The sequence below is a fragment of the Protomyctophum bolini genome (assembly GCF_963924005.1).
Source record: "Protomyctophum bolini genome assembly, chromosome: 17".
NCBI classification, from domain to species: Eukaryota; Metazoa; Chordata; class Actinopteri; order Myctophiformes; family Myctophidae; genus Protomyctophum; species Protomyctophum bolini.
The window spans coordinates 41,552,316-41,569,934 of NC_137878.1; the positions used below are offsets into that span (position 1 = coordinate 41,552,316).

Consider the following 17,619-nt stretch of genomic DNA (forward strand, 5'->3'; position numbering starts at 1 on the left):
GGTGGTTAGTAAATAAACAGTGTGTGGGGTGAGTCCTATAAGGTGGTTAGTAAAGAAACAGTGTGTGGGGTGAGTCCTATAAGGTGGTTAGTAAAGCAACAGTGTTTGGGGTGAGTCCTATAAGGTGGTTAGTAAAGCAACAGTGTTTGGGGTGAGTCCTATAAGGTGGTTAGTAAAGAAACAGTGTGTGGGGTGAGTCCTATAAGGTGGTTAGTAAAGAAACAGTGTGTGGGGTGAGTCCTATAAGGTGGTTAGTAAAGAAACAGTGTGTGGGGTGAGTCCTATAAGGTGGTTAGTAAAGAAACAGTGTGTGGGGTGAGTCCTATAAGGTGGTTAGTAAAGAAACAGTGTGTGGGGTGAGTCCTATAAGGTGGTTAGTAAAGAAACAGTGTGGGGGGTGAGTCCGTCAGTCGATTCCGCCAGGATCATTTGTTTATTTTTGGAACACAGTTCTTATTTGAGGCGATATTTAAAAAAAAACTATGGGGTAAAAAGAAAACCCGGGGGGTAGGATGTGTGTCTCCTAGGGCGTAGGATGTGTGTCTCCTAGGGGGTAGGATCTGTGTCTCCTAGGGGGTAGGATGTGTGTGTGTCTCCTAGGGGGTAGGATGTGTGTCTCCTAGGGGGTAGGATGTGTGTCTCCTAGGGGGTAGGATGTGTGTCTCCTAAGGGGTAGGATGTGTGTCTCCTAGGGGGTAGGATGTGTGTGTGTCTCCTAGGGGGTAGGATGTGTGTCTCCTAGGGGGTAGGATGTGTGTCTCCTAGGGGGTAGGATGTGTGTCTCCTAGGGGGTAGGATGTGTGTCTCCTAGGGGGTAGGATGTGTGTCTCCTAGGGGGTAGGATATGTGTCTCCTAGGGGGTAGGATGTGTGTCTCCTAGGGCGTAGGATGTGTGTCTCCTAGGGGGTAGGATGTGTGTCTCCTAGGGGGTAGGATGTGTGTCTCCTAGGGGGTAGGATGTGTGTCTCCTAGGGGGTAGGATGTGTGTCTCCTAGGGCGTAGGATGTGTGTCTCCTAGGGGGTAGGATGTGTGTCTCCTAGGGGGTAGGATGTGTGTCTCCTAGGGGGTAGGATGTGTGTTTCCTAGGGGGTAGGATGTGTGTCTCCTAGGGGGTAGGATGTGTGTCTCCTAGGGGGTAGGATGTGTGTGTGTCTCCTAGGGGGTAGGATGTGTGTCTCCTAGGGGGTAGGATGTGTGTCTCCTAGGGGGTAGGATGTGTGTCTCCTAGGGGGTAGGATGTGTGTCTCCTAGGGGGTAGGATGTGTGTCTCCTAGGGGGTAGGATGTGTGTGTGTCTCCTAAGAGGGTAGGATGTGTGTCTCCTAAGAGGGTAGGATGTGTGTGTGTGTGTCTCCTAGGGGGTAGGATGTGTGTGTGTCTCCTAAGAGGGTAGGATGTGTGTCTCCTAGGGGGTAGGATGTGTGTCTCCTAGGGGGTAGGATGTGTCTCCTAGGGGGTAGGATGTGTGTCTCCTAGGGGGTAGGATGTGTGTGTGTCTCCTAAGAGGGTAGGATGTGTGTCTCCTAAGAGGGTAGGATGTGTGTCTCCTAGGGGGTAGGATGTGTGTCTCCTAGGGGGTAGGATGTGTGTCTCCTAGGGGGTAGGATGTGTGTCTCCTAGGGGGTAGGATGTGTGTCTCCTAGGGGGTAGGATGTGTGTCTCCTAGGCGGTAGGATGTGTGTGTGTCTCCTAGGGGGTAGGATGTGTGTGTGTCTCCTAGGGGGTAGGATGTGTGTGTATCTCCTAAGAGGGTAGGATGTGTGTCTCCTAGGGGGTAGGATGTGTGTGTGTCTCCTAAGAGGGTAGGATGTGTGTCTCCTAGGGCGTAGGATGTTTGTGAAGGACGTCAGAGTTGGGCGGTTCTGTGGTGGAACCACGCTAAACGTTCTGTGGTGGAACCACGCTAAACGTTCTGTGGTGGAACCACGCTAAACGTTCTGTGGTGGAACCACGCTAAACGTTCTGTAGTGGAACCACGCTAAACGTTTCACCGTCTCTTTCTTTCTTTGTATTAATTTATTGTTTTTTTTCAAAAGAAGCATTTCATCACCGCTCGTGTTTGGGCGCGGCGTCCCCTCTGTCGACCACCGCCACTCCGCTCCTGCTCAGCTCCTTGGGGTCTTTGTGGAGGTGGAGGGGCTCCTTGGGGTCTTTGTGGAGGTGGAGGGGCTCCTTGGGGTCTTTGTGGAGGTGGAGGGGGTCCTTGGGGTCTTTATGGAGGTGGAGGGGCTCCTTGGGGTCTTTGTGGAGGTGGAGGGGCTCCTTGGGGTCCTTGGGAGCTTTGTGAACTTTGTGCAGGGGGTCTTTAGTGGCTTTGTGGAGGTGTAGGGGGTCCTTGGGGGCTTTGTGGGCGGCGAGGAGGGGGTCCCTGGGGGGTCCTTTGTGCTGGGGGGGGTCCGTGGTGAAGAACTCGGCCACGACGGGGCAGTGGTCCGAGGCCACGCCCCCCCACGACCAGTTGTCCGGGATCCACGGGTTGGTCAGACCCTCCCGGACCACCGCGCAGTGGCCTGTAACACACACACACACCCCTAGTGTTAGCATGCTGGTACTGCCCCAGACCACCGCACAGTGGCCTGTAACACACACACACACCCCTAGTGTTAGCATGCTGGTACTGCCCCAGACAACCGCGCAGTGGCCTGTAACACACACACACACCCCTAGTGTTAGCATGCTGGTACTGCCCCAGACCACCGCGCAGTGGCCTGTAACACACACACACACCCCTAGTGTTAGCATGCTGGTACTGCCCCAGACCACCGCACAGTGGCCTGTAACACACACACACACCCCTAGTGTTAGCATGCTGGTACTGCCCCAGACCACCGCGCAGTGGCCTGTAACACACACACACACCCCTAGTGTTAGCATGCTGGTACTGCCCCAGACCACCGCACAGTGGCCTGTAACACACACACACACCCCTAGTGTTAGCATGCTGGTACTGCCCCAGACCACCGCGCAGTGGCCTGTAACACACACACACACCCCTAGTGTTAGCATGCTGGTACTGCCCCAGACCACCGCACAGTGGCCTGTAACACACACACACACCCCTAGTGTTAGCATGCTGGTACTGCCCCAGACAACCGCGCAGTGGCCTGTAACACACACACACACCCCTAGTGTTAGCATGCTGGTACTGCCCCAGACCACCGCACAGTGGCCTGTAACACACACACACACCCCTAGTGTTAGCATGCTGGTACTGCCCCAGACCACCGCGCAGTGGCCTGTAACACACACACACACCCCTAGTGTTAGCATGCTGGTACTGCCCCAGACCACCGCACAGTGGCCTGTAACACACACACACACCCCTAGTGTTAGCATGCTGGTACTGCCCCAGACCACCGCGCAGTGGCCTGTAACACACACACACACCCCTAGTGTTAGCATGCTGGTACTGCCCCAGACCACCGCACAGTGGCCTGTAACACACACACACACCCCTAGTGTTAGCATGCTGGTACTGCCCCAGACAACCGCGCAGTGGCCTGTAACACACACACACACCCCTAATGTTAGCATGCTGGTACTGCCCCAGGGGCCGCCCGTCCAGGCCCACTATAAGGAGCTTGTTGTCCTTCCGGGTTAAACAGGAAGGTGGAACGACTCATCACAACACAGCCCACAGCCTTTAGCTAACAGAACAACCAGCTACATTAGCCCACAGCCTTTAGCTAGCAGAACAACCAGCTACATTAGCCCGCAGCCTTTAGCTAGCAGAACAACCAGCTACATTAGCTCAGCGATGCGATACAGAATCACCAATGATTTACGATCGTCGGGGTGCACCATGGACAGCTCTTTAACATTAGGACATGAGGACCATGGACAGCTCTTTAACATTAGGACAGCTCTTTAACATGGACAGCTCTTTAACATTAGGACAGCTCTTTAACATGGACAGCTCTTTAACATTAGGACAGCTCTTTAACATGGACAGCTCTTTAACATTAGGACAGCTCTTTAACATTAGGACAGCTCTTTAACATTAGGACAGCTCTTTAACATTAGGACAGCTCTTTAACATTAGGACAGCTCTTTAACATGGACAGCTCTTTAACATGGACAGCTCTTTAACATTAGGACATGAGGACCATGGACAGCTCTTTAACATTAGGACAGCTCTTTAACATTAGGACAGCTCTTTAACATTAGGACAGCTCTTTAACATTAGGACAGCTCTTTAACATGGACAGCTCTTTAACATGGACAGCTCTTTAACATTAGGACAGCTCTTTAACATGGACAGCTCTTTAACATGGTCAGCTCTTTAACATTAGGACATGAGGACCATGGACAGCTCTTTAACATTAGGACAGCTCTTTAACATGGACAGCTCTTTAACATTAGGACAGCTCTTTAACATGGACAGCTCTTTAACATTAGGACAGCTCTTTAACATTAGGACAGCTCTTTAACATGGACAGCTCTTTAACATTAGGACAGCTCTTTAACATGGACAGCTCTTTAACATTAGGACATGAGGACCATGGACAGCTCTTTAACATTAGGACATGGACAGCTCTTTAACCATGGACAGCTCTTTAACATTAGGACATGGACAGCTCTTTAACCATGGACAGCTCTTTAACATTAGGACATGAGGCGCTTTGAAAACCTGGTTATAGTGGAGGCTCAACGGAGCTGGATTTAGAAATTGCATCGCTGGTGGTGACGGAGGAGGGGCTATGCTAGGAGGAGGAGGGGCTATGCTAGGAGGAGGAGGGGCTATGCTAGGAGGAGGAGGGGCTATGCTAGCCGGAGCAATGCTAAAAGGTAAACAAACGGACGGCGCGTTCATATATGGATTAAACGGATTAAACGGTTGTCTACATTTATGAGCGTAGATGGCATAGATAGGTGTCATTAGCCTATAGCTACGTTTATAAGCGTAGCTGGCATAGATAGGTGGCATAGATAACTCCCCCCTCTACCTGTGAAGGTCTTTTTGAGGCTTCGGCTGACCCAGATGTTGTCCAGGCTTGAACCCCCCCTCTTCTCCCCCCTCTCCCTCCTCTCCCCCCCCCTCTTCTCCCGCCCCCCCCCCCTCCACCCCCCCCCTCCTCTCCCTCCCCCCCCTCTCCCCCCTGTACCTGTGAAGGTCTTCTTGAGGCTGCGGCTTGTCCAGGCTTGAACCCCCCCTCTTCTCCCCCCTCCTCCCCCCCCCCCCTCTCCCCCCTCCTCCCCCCCCCTGTACCTGTGAAGGTCTTCTTGAGGCTTCGGCTGACCCAGATGTTGTCCAGGCTGGCGCTGCCCAGCGGGCACCGTGTGCTGATGTTGGTGTTCTGCGAGGCGGCCACCAGGGGGCACAGCTTCTCCTTCCTCAGGATGTCCAGCGAGGAGGAGAGGGGGGGCAGCCCGAAGTCCCCCAGGACCACCATGTCCTTCTCCCCTGGAGAGAGAGAGAGAGACTACTGAACACACTGAGAGAGAGAGAGAGAGAGAGAGAGAGAGAGAGAGAGAGAGAGAGAGAGAGAGAGAGAGAGAGAGAGAGACTACTGAACACAGAGAGAGAGAGAGACTACTGAACACACTGAGAGAGAGAGAGAACGAGGCGACTCGTATGGAAGGTACACGCATTGTTCCCATCTTGGTAGTAGCACTGTTGATTATATGATAACAGACATAGATCCAGTGCACCTCAGGGCATTCACAGTCAGTCCTTTGTCGCCTCAATCTGATCACAGCAAAATAACTCTGTACTTAAACCAAACACAAACACACCTCAATGGAGTTGAAAACAGTCCACTATACATATTAGAACAGCCCTACAGATGGAACAAAAACAGCCTAAATGATTATCAGCATGCAATTGGCAATCACAAAATTCAATCACTACTAAATACTTTTCTTATCCAGTCATATCCTCAAAACGAAGAAGGTGTAAACATGGCTGTACAAGATATAAATCATGTATTTGACAATTTGGCAACCTTATCAAACTTAAATTCACCTACATTTAAAAACTAAAATATGAAAACTGAAAAATGGTTTGATTCTGAATGCAGAAATCTACGGAAAGCACTGAGGATCCTATCTAACCAAAAACATAGAGAACCGGAGAATCAGGAGGTACGACATCAATATTGGAACACTCTAAAACAATACCATCACACCATCAGATCAAAGAAAACACAACACATCAAACATCAACTCACTGTAATTGAGGAATCTATTGACACAAATCAATTCTGGGATCATTGGAATAAATTGAACAAACCATATAGAGAAGAATTGGCGATTCAAAATGGAGACATATGGCAGAGCCACTTTGAGAATCTATATGCTCCAATCACACCAATTTGGCACAAAGAAACACAAAAAAACCACATTTACACGCTTCACACCCTTGTAGAAAAACACGTTAATCAAAACAAATCCAAATTTTTCTCCTGCTTTGTAGATTTTGAAAAGGCATTTGACTCGATTTGGCATGAGGGCCTGCTATTCCAAATTTGAAAAAGTGGTGTGGGGGGGGAAAACATATGATATTATTAAAACAATGTATCAAAATAATAAATGTGCAGTAAAAATTGGCAACAAAAGAACAGATTTCTTCCCCAAAGTAGAGGAGTAATGCAGGGCAACAATCTAAGTCCAACCCTGTTCAACATTTATATAAATGAATTGGCAAAATCACTGGAGGATTCATCAGCACCTGGCCTTACCCTCGGGAACAAAGAAATAAATGCTTGCTGTTTGCAGATGATCTGGTGCTGCTGTCCAACTGTAAAGAAGGACTACAGCAGCTCCTAGATCATTTGCAACACTTCTGTCAGACCTGGGCCCTGAAAGTCAATATGAAAAAGACAAAAGTCATGGTTTTCCAGAAACGGTTTTACTTGGCTGCACCAACATAGAACACACACACACACACACATACACATACCTGGGGTTAAAAATTAGTCCCACAGGGAATTTTAACATGGCTGTGAATGACCTGAGGGAAAAAGCAAGAAGGGCTTTCTATATGATTAGAAAATCTATCAAAATTAACATTCCAATTCGAATTTGGCTGAAGATTTTCAAATCAATTATTGAGCCAATTGCCCTGTATGGTAGTGAAGTGTGGGGTCCCCTGCCAAATCAGGAATTTTGTAATTGGGACAAACATCCAATTGAGACTATTCACACAGAATTTTGTAAATATATATTAAAAACTCAAAGAAAAACTCCAAATAATGCATGCAGAGCGGAACTTGGCCAATTCCCTCTCCTAATTAACATCCAGAAAATTAAAATTCCATAAGCACCTTCAAAATAGTGACCCCACCTCCTACCATCACCAGGCCTTAAAATGCCAAGAGGAGAACATGAGCAGGAGTCCCCCTCAGTCAGATGGTCCTGAGTCTTACCCCCACCACCCCTCCCCTGACTAAAACAACCTCCACTAACCAAATTATCAAAATGCAACAAGAACATTATATCACATATTGGAAAAACACAACAAAAACCCAAAGTAAATTAGAATGCTATTTGGCCCTCAACCGAGAATACACAGTGGCAAACTACCTGACCACTGTTACTGATCCAAAACTGAGGAAGATGTTGACTATGTACAGACTCAGCGACCACCGCCTGGCAATAGAAACAGGCAGACACAGACAGAACTGGCTGCCTAGAGAAGAAAGACTGTGTTCACTCTGCTCTCAAGGGAGGTGGAGACGGAACTACACTTTCTGTTACAATGCGACAAGTATAAAGACATCAGAGAATCATTCTTCCCTAAATTTAAAGAAAATATAAAGAATTTGAATCCACCATTAATAACTCATCACTCCAATATGTTCTGGGAGAACAGTCCAAATGCACAGTTTTGGCAGCAAAATATGTATGGAGTTGTCATCAACTGAGGGACAGCCAGTGGACAGAAGAGACAGGTATATCTGTCTGAACAGGGTCATTAAGTTGCTGTTATGTTTATGTTTATGTTTGTTAATTTATTTTCATTGTTACTGTATTGCTTGTTGTTCATTATTGTTGGGATGTTTATTGACTTTTGTTTTGTTGTATGTACGCTTTGGCAATGTAAAACATATTTATCATGCCAATAAAGCCTTTTGAAATTGAAAATTGAGAGAGAGAGAGACTACTGAACACACAGAGAGAGAGAGAGAGAGAGAGAGAGAGAGAGACTACTGAACACACTGAGAGAGAGAGAGAGAGAGAGAGAGAGAGAGAGAGAGAGAGAGAGACTACTGAACACACAGAGAGAGAGAGAGAGAGAGAGAGAGACTACTGAACACAGAGAGAGAGAGAGACTACTGAACACACTGAGAGAGAGAGAGAGAGAGAGAGAGAGAGAGAGAGAGAGAGAGAGAGAGAGAGACTACTGAACACACTGAGAGAGAGAGAGAGAGAGAGACTACTGAACACACTGAGAGAGAGAGAGAGAGAGAGAGAGAGAGAGAGAGAGAGAGAGACTACTGAACACACAGAGGAGGGGGGGGGGCAGGACCACCTGTCAACCAATGGGATCAGTCCGTTCTACTGTCAAGCGGACCGACCTTTGAGTGTTTCCTGGATGCAGGGCGCGAGGCGCTGCTGAGATGCTGATTGGTCGTTGAAGACGTGGGTCTTCCCGTTGGCGCCGGTGGTCTCTCCTGATTGGATGGGAGGGGGAGCGGCCATGTGGACGTTGACCAGCGTCACCTCCGAAGAACCGATCTATAAACATAAACAACATCTACGTCACCTCTGGAGTGTAGATCTATAAACATAAACAACATCTACGTCACCTCTGGAGTGTAGATCTATAAACATAAACAACATCTACGTCACCTCTGGAGTGTAGATCTATAAACATAAACCACATCTACGTCACCTCTGGAGTGTAGATCTATAAACATAAACAACATCTACGTCACCTCTGGAGTGTAGATCTATAAACATAAACAACATCTACGTCACCTCTGGAGTGTAGATCTATAAACATAAACAACATCTACGTCACCTCTGGAGTGTAGATCTATAAACATAAACCACATCTACGTCACCTCTGGAGTGTAGATCTATAAACATAAACAACATCTACGTCACCTCTGGAGTGTAGATCTATAAACATAAACAACATCTACGTCACCTCTGGAGTGTAGATCTATAAACATAAACAACATCTACGTCACCTCTGGAGTGTAGATCTATAAACATAAACCACATCTACGTCACCTCTGGAGTGTAGATCTATAAACATAAACAACATCTACGTCACCTCTGGAGTGTAGATCTATAAAACATAAACAACATCTACGTCACCTCTGGAGTGTAGATCTATAAACATAAACAACATCTACGTCACCTCTGGAGTGTAGATCTATAAACATAAACAACATCTACGTCACCTCTGGAGTGTAGATCTATAAAACATAAACAACATCTACGTCACCTCTGGAGTGTAGATCTATAAACATAAACCACATCTACGTCACCTCAGGAGTGTAGATCTATAAACATAAACCACATCTACGTCACCTCCGAAGAACCGATCTATAAACATAAACAACATCTACGTCACCTCTGGAGTGTAGATCTATAAAACATAAACAACATCTACGTCACCTCTGGAGTGTAGATCTATAAAACATAAACAACATCTACGTCACCTCTGGAGTGTAGATCTATAAACATAAACCACATCTACGTCACCTCTGAAGAACAGATCTATAAACATAAACCACATCTACGTCACCTCTGGAGTGTAGATCTATAAACATAAACAACATCTACGTCACCTCTGGAGTGTAGATCTATAAACATAAACAACATCTACGTCACCTCTGGAGTGTAGATCTATAAACATAAACAACATCTACGTCACCTCTGGAGTGTAGATCTATAAACATAAACAACATCTACGTCACCTCTGGAGTGTAGATCTATAAAACATAAACAACATCTACGTCACCTCTGAAGAACCGATCTATAAACATAAACAACATCTACGTCACCTCTGGAGTGTAGATCTATAAAACATAAACAACATCTACGTCACCTCTGGAGTGTAGATCTATAAAACATAAACAACATCTACGTCACCTCCGGAGTGCAGATCTATAAATCATAAACAAAGTGATTTCATGATTTGAGGCTTTTTGTTCAAAACGGGCCAATCGTGCAAACGTTGAAAGACAATGTTAGCCAATTAGGATGGGATCTGAAATATCGGACGGATCCGTCTTGAACACATGACTATAGAGCGTCGCAGTCCCGCCCCCTCGAGAGACCCGGAAAATAAATCCCCGTTCATTTTCCCTCATAGACTTTTCAGAAAGTATTTATTTAAAGACGTTTACGCCGCTGGACAAAGACAACTCTTGTCGTGACAAATCATGACAACAAACACAATGTTTTGGGCCGAACAAAGAATTAGAAAATAGAAAAAAAACGGCAGGTTATACAACACTTTTTTTTGTTGTTTTTCTTCTTAGGAATTATTTGTTTGGTCCAAAATATTGTGTGTGTTGTCATGATTTGTCACGACTCGAGTTGGCTTCGTACGACACTTAAAAGGTCTTTAAATAAATACATTTTGAAATGTCTATGAGGGAAAATGCATTGGGATTCATTTCCTGGGCCTGGCGTCGTCATGAAAGGGGGAGGGACTGCGACGCTCTATAGAGATATAGGGCTGTATTTTGCGTGTCTTAAGTACCAGGTCTTATTCCCTAACTAAAGACCTGGAGGCGTGGTCAATGCCATTTGGCTATTCTGAGTGGCCAAAGAGCATTGATCACGCCTCCAGGTCTTTAGTTTACTCAAGTTAGGGAATAAGACCTGGTACTTAAGACACGCAAAATACAGCCCATAGTGTGTAACCATTTGTGGGATTTTTGGACAAAATCTGGAGGTCTGTTGAACCGGAAGTGATGTCGCCAGATTCACTCTGATTGGTCAAAATCGGCACCATCAGGACTGGGTATAATACTACAGGATTGCCGTGTTAAAATGAGATATAGTGTGTAAGTCACGGATGTTTCTAGTGGCATTAAAAAGACGAATTAAACATAATGAATAGTGCAGGCAGAATCAGGCACAATCCACTGTTTATTAGGCTGGCCATAAGCCAAGTTTTAATTAGTCGCATGTCGCGCAGTTGCGTCTAGATCCTGCCGGGAGCTGCCTCTGCCATAGAAAGCAGAGGCGAGTTCCAGGCTAATAGTTCTGCCTCTGCCATAGAAAGCAGAGGTGAGTTCCAGGCTAATAGTTCTGCCTCTGCCATAGAAAGCAGAGGTGAATTCCAGGCTAATAGTTCTGCCTCTGCCATAGAAAGCAGAGGTGAATTCCAGGCTAATAGTTCTGCCTCTGCCATAGAAAGCAGAGGTTAGTTCCAGGCTAATAGTTCTGCCTCTGCCATAGAAAGCAGAGGTGAGTTCCAGGCTAATAGTTCTGCCTCTGCCATAGAAAGCAGAGGTTAGTTCCAGGCTAATAGTTCTGCCTCTGCCATAGAAAGCAGAGGTGAGTTCCAGGCTAATAGTTCTGCCTCTGCCATAGAAAGCAGAGGTGAGTTCCAGGCTAATAGTTCTGCCTCTGCCATAGAAAGCAGAGGTGAGTTCCAGGCTAATAGTTCTGCCTCTGCCATAGAAAGCAGAGGTGAGTTCCAGGCTAATAGTTCTGCCTCTGCCATAGAAAGCAGAGGTGAGTCCTAGGCTAATAGTTCTGCCTCTGCCATAGAAAGCAGAGGTGAGTTCCAGGCTAATAGTTCTGCCTCTGCCATAGAAAGCAGAGGTGAATTCCAGGCTAATAGTTCTGCCTCTGCCATAGAAAGCAGAGGTGAATTCCAGGCTAATAGTTCTGAGGTCTGGTGTTTGTGGTCTCTTTACAGTAAATACGCCTCCGCTCAGATCATCAGTAGTACTAAAAGTACACTAAATGTACTCACCAGGAAGGAGTAAATGTACTCTGTACTCACCAGGAAGGAGTAAAAGTACTCTGTACTCACCAGGAAGGAGTACAAGTACTCAGTACTCACCAGGAAGCGGGCCAGGTACGGCCGGGGGGCGGGGCAGGCGTTGCCGTTGACGACGGTGCTTTCCAAGATGGCGGTGTCCTTCAGGTCGATGCCACAGGAAGTGTCCCACAGGAAGCCGCAGTAGCTGCTTCCCTGAGGACAGAGAGGACCATGGGAAATGGAGTCACAGTTAAACATGCAGCTAGGTGTAATAGAAGTGAACCTTTTCAAGCCTGTTTTCTCAACTCGCTGGTGTAGGCCTCTAGGTAGGGCCTGCACATCATTCTGTTAAATGAAGGCCTCTAGGTAGGGCCTGCACACCATTCTGTTAAATGTAGGCCTCTAGGTAGAGCCCACACACCATTCTGTTAAATGTAGGCCTCTAGGTAGAGCCCACACACCATTCTGTTAAATGTAGGCCTCTAGGTAGGGCCCGCACACCATTCTGTTAAATGAAGGCCTCTAGGTAGGGCCTGCACAACATTCTGTTAAATGTAGGCATCTAGGTAGGGCCTGCACACCATTCTGTTAAATGTAGGCATCTAGGTAGGGCCTGCACACCATTCTGTTAAATGTAGGCCTCTAGGTAGGGCCCGCACACCATTCTGTTAAATGTAGGCCTCTAGGTAGGGCCTGCACACCATTCTGTTAAATGTAGGCCTCTAGGTAGGGCCGGCACACCATTCTGTTAAATGTAGGCATCTAGGTAGAGCCTGCACACCATTCTGTTAAATGTAGGCCTCTAGGTAGGGCCCACACACCATTCTGTTAAATGTAGGCCTCTAGGTAGGGCCTGCACACCATTCTGTTAAATGTAGGCCTCTAGGTAGGGCCGGCACACCATTCTGTTAAATGTAGGCATCTAGGTAGAGCCTGCACACCATTCTGTTAAATGTAGGCCTCTAGGTAGGGCCCACACACCATTCTGTTAAATGTAGGCCTCTAGGTAGGGCCTGCACACCATTCTGTTAAATGTAGGCCTCTAGGTAGGGCCGGCACACCATTCTGTTAAATGTAGGCATCTAGGTAGAGCCTGCACATCATTCTGTTAAATGTAGGCCTCTAGGTAGGGCCCACACACCATTCTGTTAAATGTAGGCCTCTAGGTAGAGCCTGCACACCATTCTGTTAAATGTAGGCCTCTAGGTAGGGCCTGCACACCATTCTGTTAAATGTAGGCCTCTAGGTAGAGGGGGGCGGGTACCGTCCTAAAGTCGACTCTTCGGTGCTACTGAAAAATTTCTGACGAGCCGATATCATTTCGGCACTACAGCGCCGAAACAGCGGTAAAATAGGAGTATGAATCGGCCCTAAAACTATGACGGAAAATGTTCGTCGACTACCTTTTTTCACTGAATAAAAAACATTAAACTACCGGTATAAGCTATGACTAAATGTAAGATATTGACAATTTCCTCAACAAGTAGAAATTAGACTGAAATGTTATGTTAGTATACTGACCTGGTTGGGTTAAATGTTATGTTAGTATACTGACCTGGTTGGGTTAAATGTTATGTTAGTATACTGACCTGGTTGGGTTAAATGTTATGTTAGTATACTGACCTGGTTGGGTTAAATGTTATGTTAGTATACTGACCTGGTTGGGTTAAATGTTAAATGTTAAAGGTTAAAGGTTAAATGTTATGTTAGCATACTGACCTGGTTGGGTTAAATGTTAAAGGTTAAATGTTATGTTAGTATACTGACCTGGTTGGGTTAAATGTTAAAGGTTAAATGTTATGTTAGCATACTGACCTGGTTGGGTTAAATGTTAAAGGTTAAATGTTATGTTAGTATACTGACCTGGTTGGGTTAAATGTTAAAGGTTAAATGTTATGTTAGTATACTGACCTGGTTGGGTTAAATGTTAAAGGTTAAATGTTATGTTAGCATACTGACCTGGTTGGGTTAAATGTTAAAGGTTAAATGTTATGTTAGCATACTGACCTGGTTGGGTTAAATGTTAAAGGTTAAATGTTATGTTAGTATACTGACCTGGTTGGGTTAAATGTTAAAGGTTAAATGTTATGTTAGCATACTGACCTGGTTGGGTTAAATGTTAAAGGTTAAATGTTATGTTAGTATACTGACCTGGTTGGGTTAAATGTTAAAGGTTAAATGTTATGTTAGTATACTAACCTGGTTGGGTTAAATGTTAAATGTTAAAGGTTAAAGGTTAAATGTTATGTTAGCATACTGACCTGGTTGGGTTAAATGTTAAAGGTTAAAGGTTAAATGTTATGTTAGTATACTGACCTGGTTGGGTTCCTCCGACACCACACTCTTCCAAACACCACGTGGGCTCTTCCATCTGCGGACGCTGGCCAGGGTGGCCTGGTTCAGCTCCACACAGAACTACAACAGAATAAAGACCCGGTTCATTCAGCTACACACAGAACTACAACAGAATAAAGAACTACAACAGAATAAAGACCCGGTTCATTCAGCTCCACACAGAACTACAACAGAATAAAGACCCGGTTCATTCAGCTACACACAGAACTACAACATAATAAAGAACTACAACAGAATAAAGACCCGGTTCATTCAGCTCCACACAGAACTACAACAGAATAAAGACCCGGTTCATTCAGCTACACACAGAACTACAACATAATAAAGAACTACAACAGAATAAAGACCCGGTTCATTCAGCTACACACAGAACTACAACAGAATAAAGACCCGGTTCAGCTCCACACAGAACTACAACAGAATAAAGACCCGGTTCATTCAGCTCCACACAGAACTACAACAGAATAAAGACCCGGTTCATTCAGCTCCACACAGAACTACAACAGAATAAAGGCCCAGTTCAGCTACACACAGAACTACAACATAATAAAGAACTACAACAGAATAAAGACCCGGTTCATTCAGCTACACACAGAACTACAACAGAATAAAGACCCGGTTCAGCTCCACACAGAACTACAACATAATAAAGAACTACAACAGAATAAAGACCCGGTTCAGCTACACACAGAACTACAACAGAATAAAGACCCGGTTCAGCTCCACACAGAACTACAACATAATAAAGAACTACAACATAATAAAGAACTACAACATAATAAAGATCTGGTTCAGCTCCACGCAGAACTACAACAGAATAAAGAACTACAACAGAATAAAGACCTGGTTCAGCTCCACGCAGAACTACAACATTATAAAGAACTACAACATAATAAAGACCTGGTTCAGCTCCACGCAGAACTACAACAGAATAAAGAACTACAACAGAATAAAGAACTACAACATAATAAAGACCTGGTTCAGCTACACGCAGAACTACAACATAATAAAGAACTACAACAGAATAAAGACAAAATGATTAAACTATAGGCCAGTGGTTCCCAAAGGGTGGTTTGGAACCGTACACACACACACACACACACACACACACACACACACACACACACACACACACACACACACACACACACACACACACACACACACACACACACACACACACACACACACACACACAATAGCGACAGCACCCTATTGTGGCAGGACCAACTGTCAGTGGCGTGCCACCTCTGCCCCGCTAAGCAAATCATAATCACCATGAAGCAATTTAAACCTGGCAGTCAGTTAGAAAAGCTTGGGGGGGGGGGGGGGGGGTTTACACTGGTGGGGGGGAGGGGGATTGGGATGAATTGCTTGCCAATAGCACTTTAGACAGAATGCAAACGGCCTCATAATTCACGCTGGCTTTGAGGCAGAGTGCAGTCGCAGCACCCCATCCTGTCTTGTCCTCCTCTGCTCTGCTCTGTGCTGCGTTGGCGCGATGCCCAGCCACCCAGGACATCACCCACAGTCTGGCGCGATGCCCAGCCACCCAGGACATCACCCACAGCCTGATGTATTCTCTGTGCTGTACCGTGGTGGTGGAAACGGAACACTACACTACACTGTTACTTACATATTATAACACTATACTACTGTCTGGTTGTGTTACTTACATATTATAACACTATACTACTGTCTGGTTGTGTTACTTACATATTATAACACTATACACTACACTGTTACTTACATATTATAACACTACACTACACTGTTACTTACATATTATAACACTATACTACTGTCTGGTTGTGTTACTTACATATTATAACACTATACTACTGTCTGGTTGTGTTACTTACATATTATAACACTACACTACACTGTTACTTACATATTATAACACTACACTACACTGTTACTTACATATTATAACACTATACTACTGTCTGGTTGTGTTACTTACATATTATAACACTACACTACACTGTTACTTACATATTATAACACTACACTACACTGTTACTTACATATTATAACACTATACTACTGTCTGGTTGTGTTACTTACATATTATAACACTATACTACTGTCTGGTTGTGTTACTTACATATTATAACACTATACTACTGTCTGGTTGTGTTACTTACATATTATAACACTATACTACTGTCTGGTTGTGTTACTTACATATTAGCGGCATTTCCACAAAAATAACAAATAAGCGCGTTATTATGCAGAATGCAGGAAGTTTAACTTATTACTTTACTTTATTACTAAGCATCCGAGGTAGCGTATCGGGGGGGGGGGGGGGGTAAATCCGCAGTAAATAAAGGAAATGAAGCAAACAATGTGGCGGGTGAGGAGCTGAACACAGTTACATTATTACAATGTGGCGGGTGAGGAGCTGAACACAGTTACATTATTACAATGTGGCGGGTGAGGAGCTGAACACAGTTACATTATTACAATGTGGCGCGTGAGGAGCCGAACACAGTTACATTATTACAATGTGGCGCGTGAGGAGCTGAACACAGTTACATTATTACAATGTGGCGGGTGAGGAGCTGAACACAGTTACATTATTACAATGTGGCGGGTGAGGAGCTGAACACAGTTACATTATTACAATGTGATGGGTGAGGAGCCGAACACAGTTACATTATTACAATGTGATGGGTGAAGAGCTGAACACAGTTACATTATTACAATGTGGCGGGTGAGGAGCCGAACACAGTTACATTATTACAATGTGGCGGGTGAGGAGCTGAACACAGTTGGAGACGGGGGAAGGCATATTTTACGCAGCGCAAAGATGTCCCGTTACCGTGGATAGACGTGGTCGAATGAGGAGACTGAAGCCCTGATCGAAATGAGGACGAGTACATTAATCAATTGCTTAAGAAAACACATAAACACTGCAGTGTATTATAGCCTACAGAATATTCTGTCTGTCTGTCTGTCTGTCTGTCTGTCTGTGCGTGCCGTAAACATGGAGTGCTGTCACTATGTGGGGACTAGTGGGGAGTAGGGACTTTCATCTCGATAAACTTGTAAACATTTTGCGCTGCTGTCTGTTATATCAGTGCGCTCAGCGCTGTGCCTCCATGCCCAAAAGAACAGTGCGTGGCTGCGTGCGTATAGTGAGAGAGCGAGACCATAGATTTCACTGTGTAGTTTATGAATGGAACACCTTGATAAAGGTCCCCCCTGCTGCGTTTCCAATTGCTGCGGATCATGACAGTGTGAAGGCAAACCGCAGCAAATTAAATGTGCAAGAATCCCAATTTCTCCGCCCATACGCATCGAGTCTACCGAAGTATTAGGTGGGGATGTGACCTTAGTCACATATAGCAGAGTGTAGA

General features: G+C 45.5%; 1 protein-coding gene across 1 annotated transcript in view; it reads right to left on the minus strand.

Annotated features, from left to right (window-relative positions):
• Positions 1–1,843: 1,843 nt before the first annotated feature.
• eepd1 (endonuclease/exonuclease/phosphatase family domain containing 1) overlaps positions 1,844–17,619 on the minus strand; it is a 59,844-nt gene continuing 44,068 nt past the window's right edge. The window contains exons 7-11 of the mRNA XM_080787283.1: positions 14,216–14,314; positions 11,981–12,112; positions 8,520–8,679; positions 5,210–5,404; positions 1,844–2,510 (exon numbers count right to left, since the gene is read on the minus strand). Coding sequence (XP_080643409.1) covers positions 2,047–2,510; positions 5,210–5,404; positions 8,520–8,679; positions 11,981–12,112; positions 14,216–14,314 — 1,050 coding nt within the window. The 3' untranslated portion in view covers positions 1,844–2,046. The remainder of the gene's footprint in view (positions 2,511–5,209; positions 5,405–8,519; positions 8,680–11,980; positions 12,113–14,215; positions 14,315–17,619) is intronic.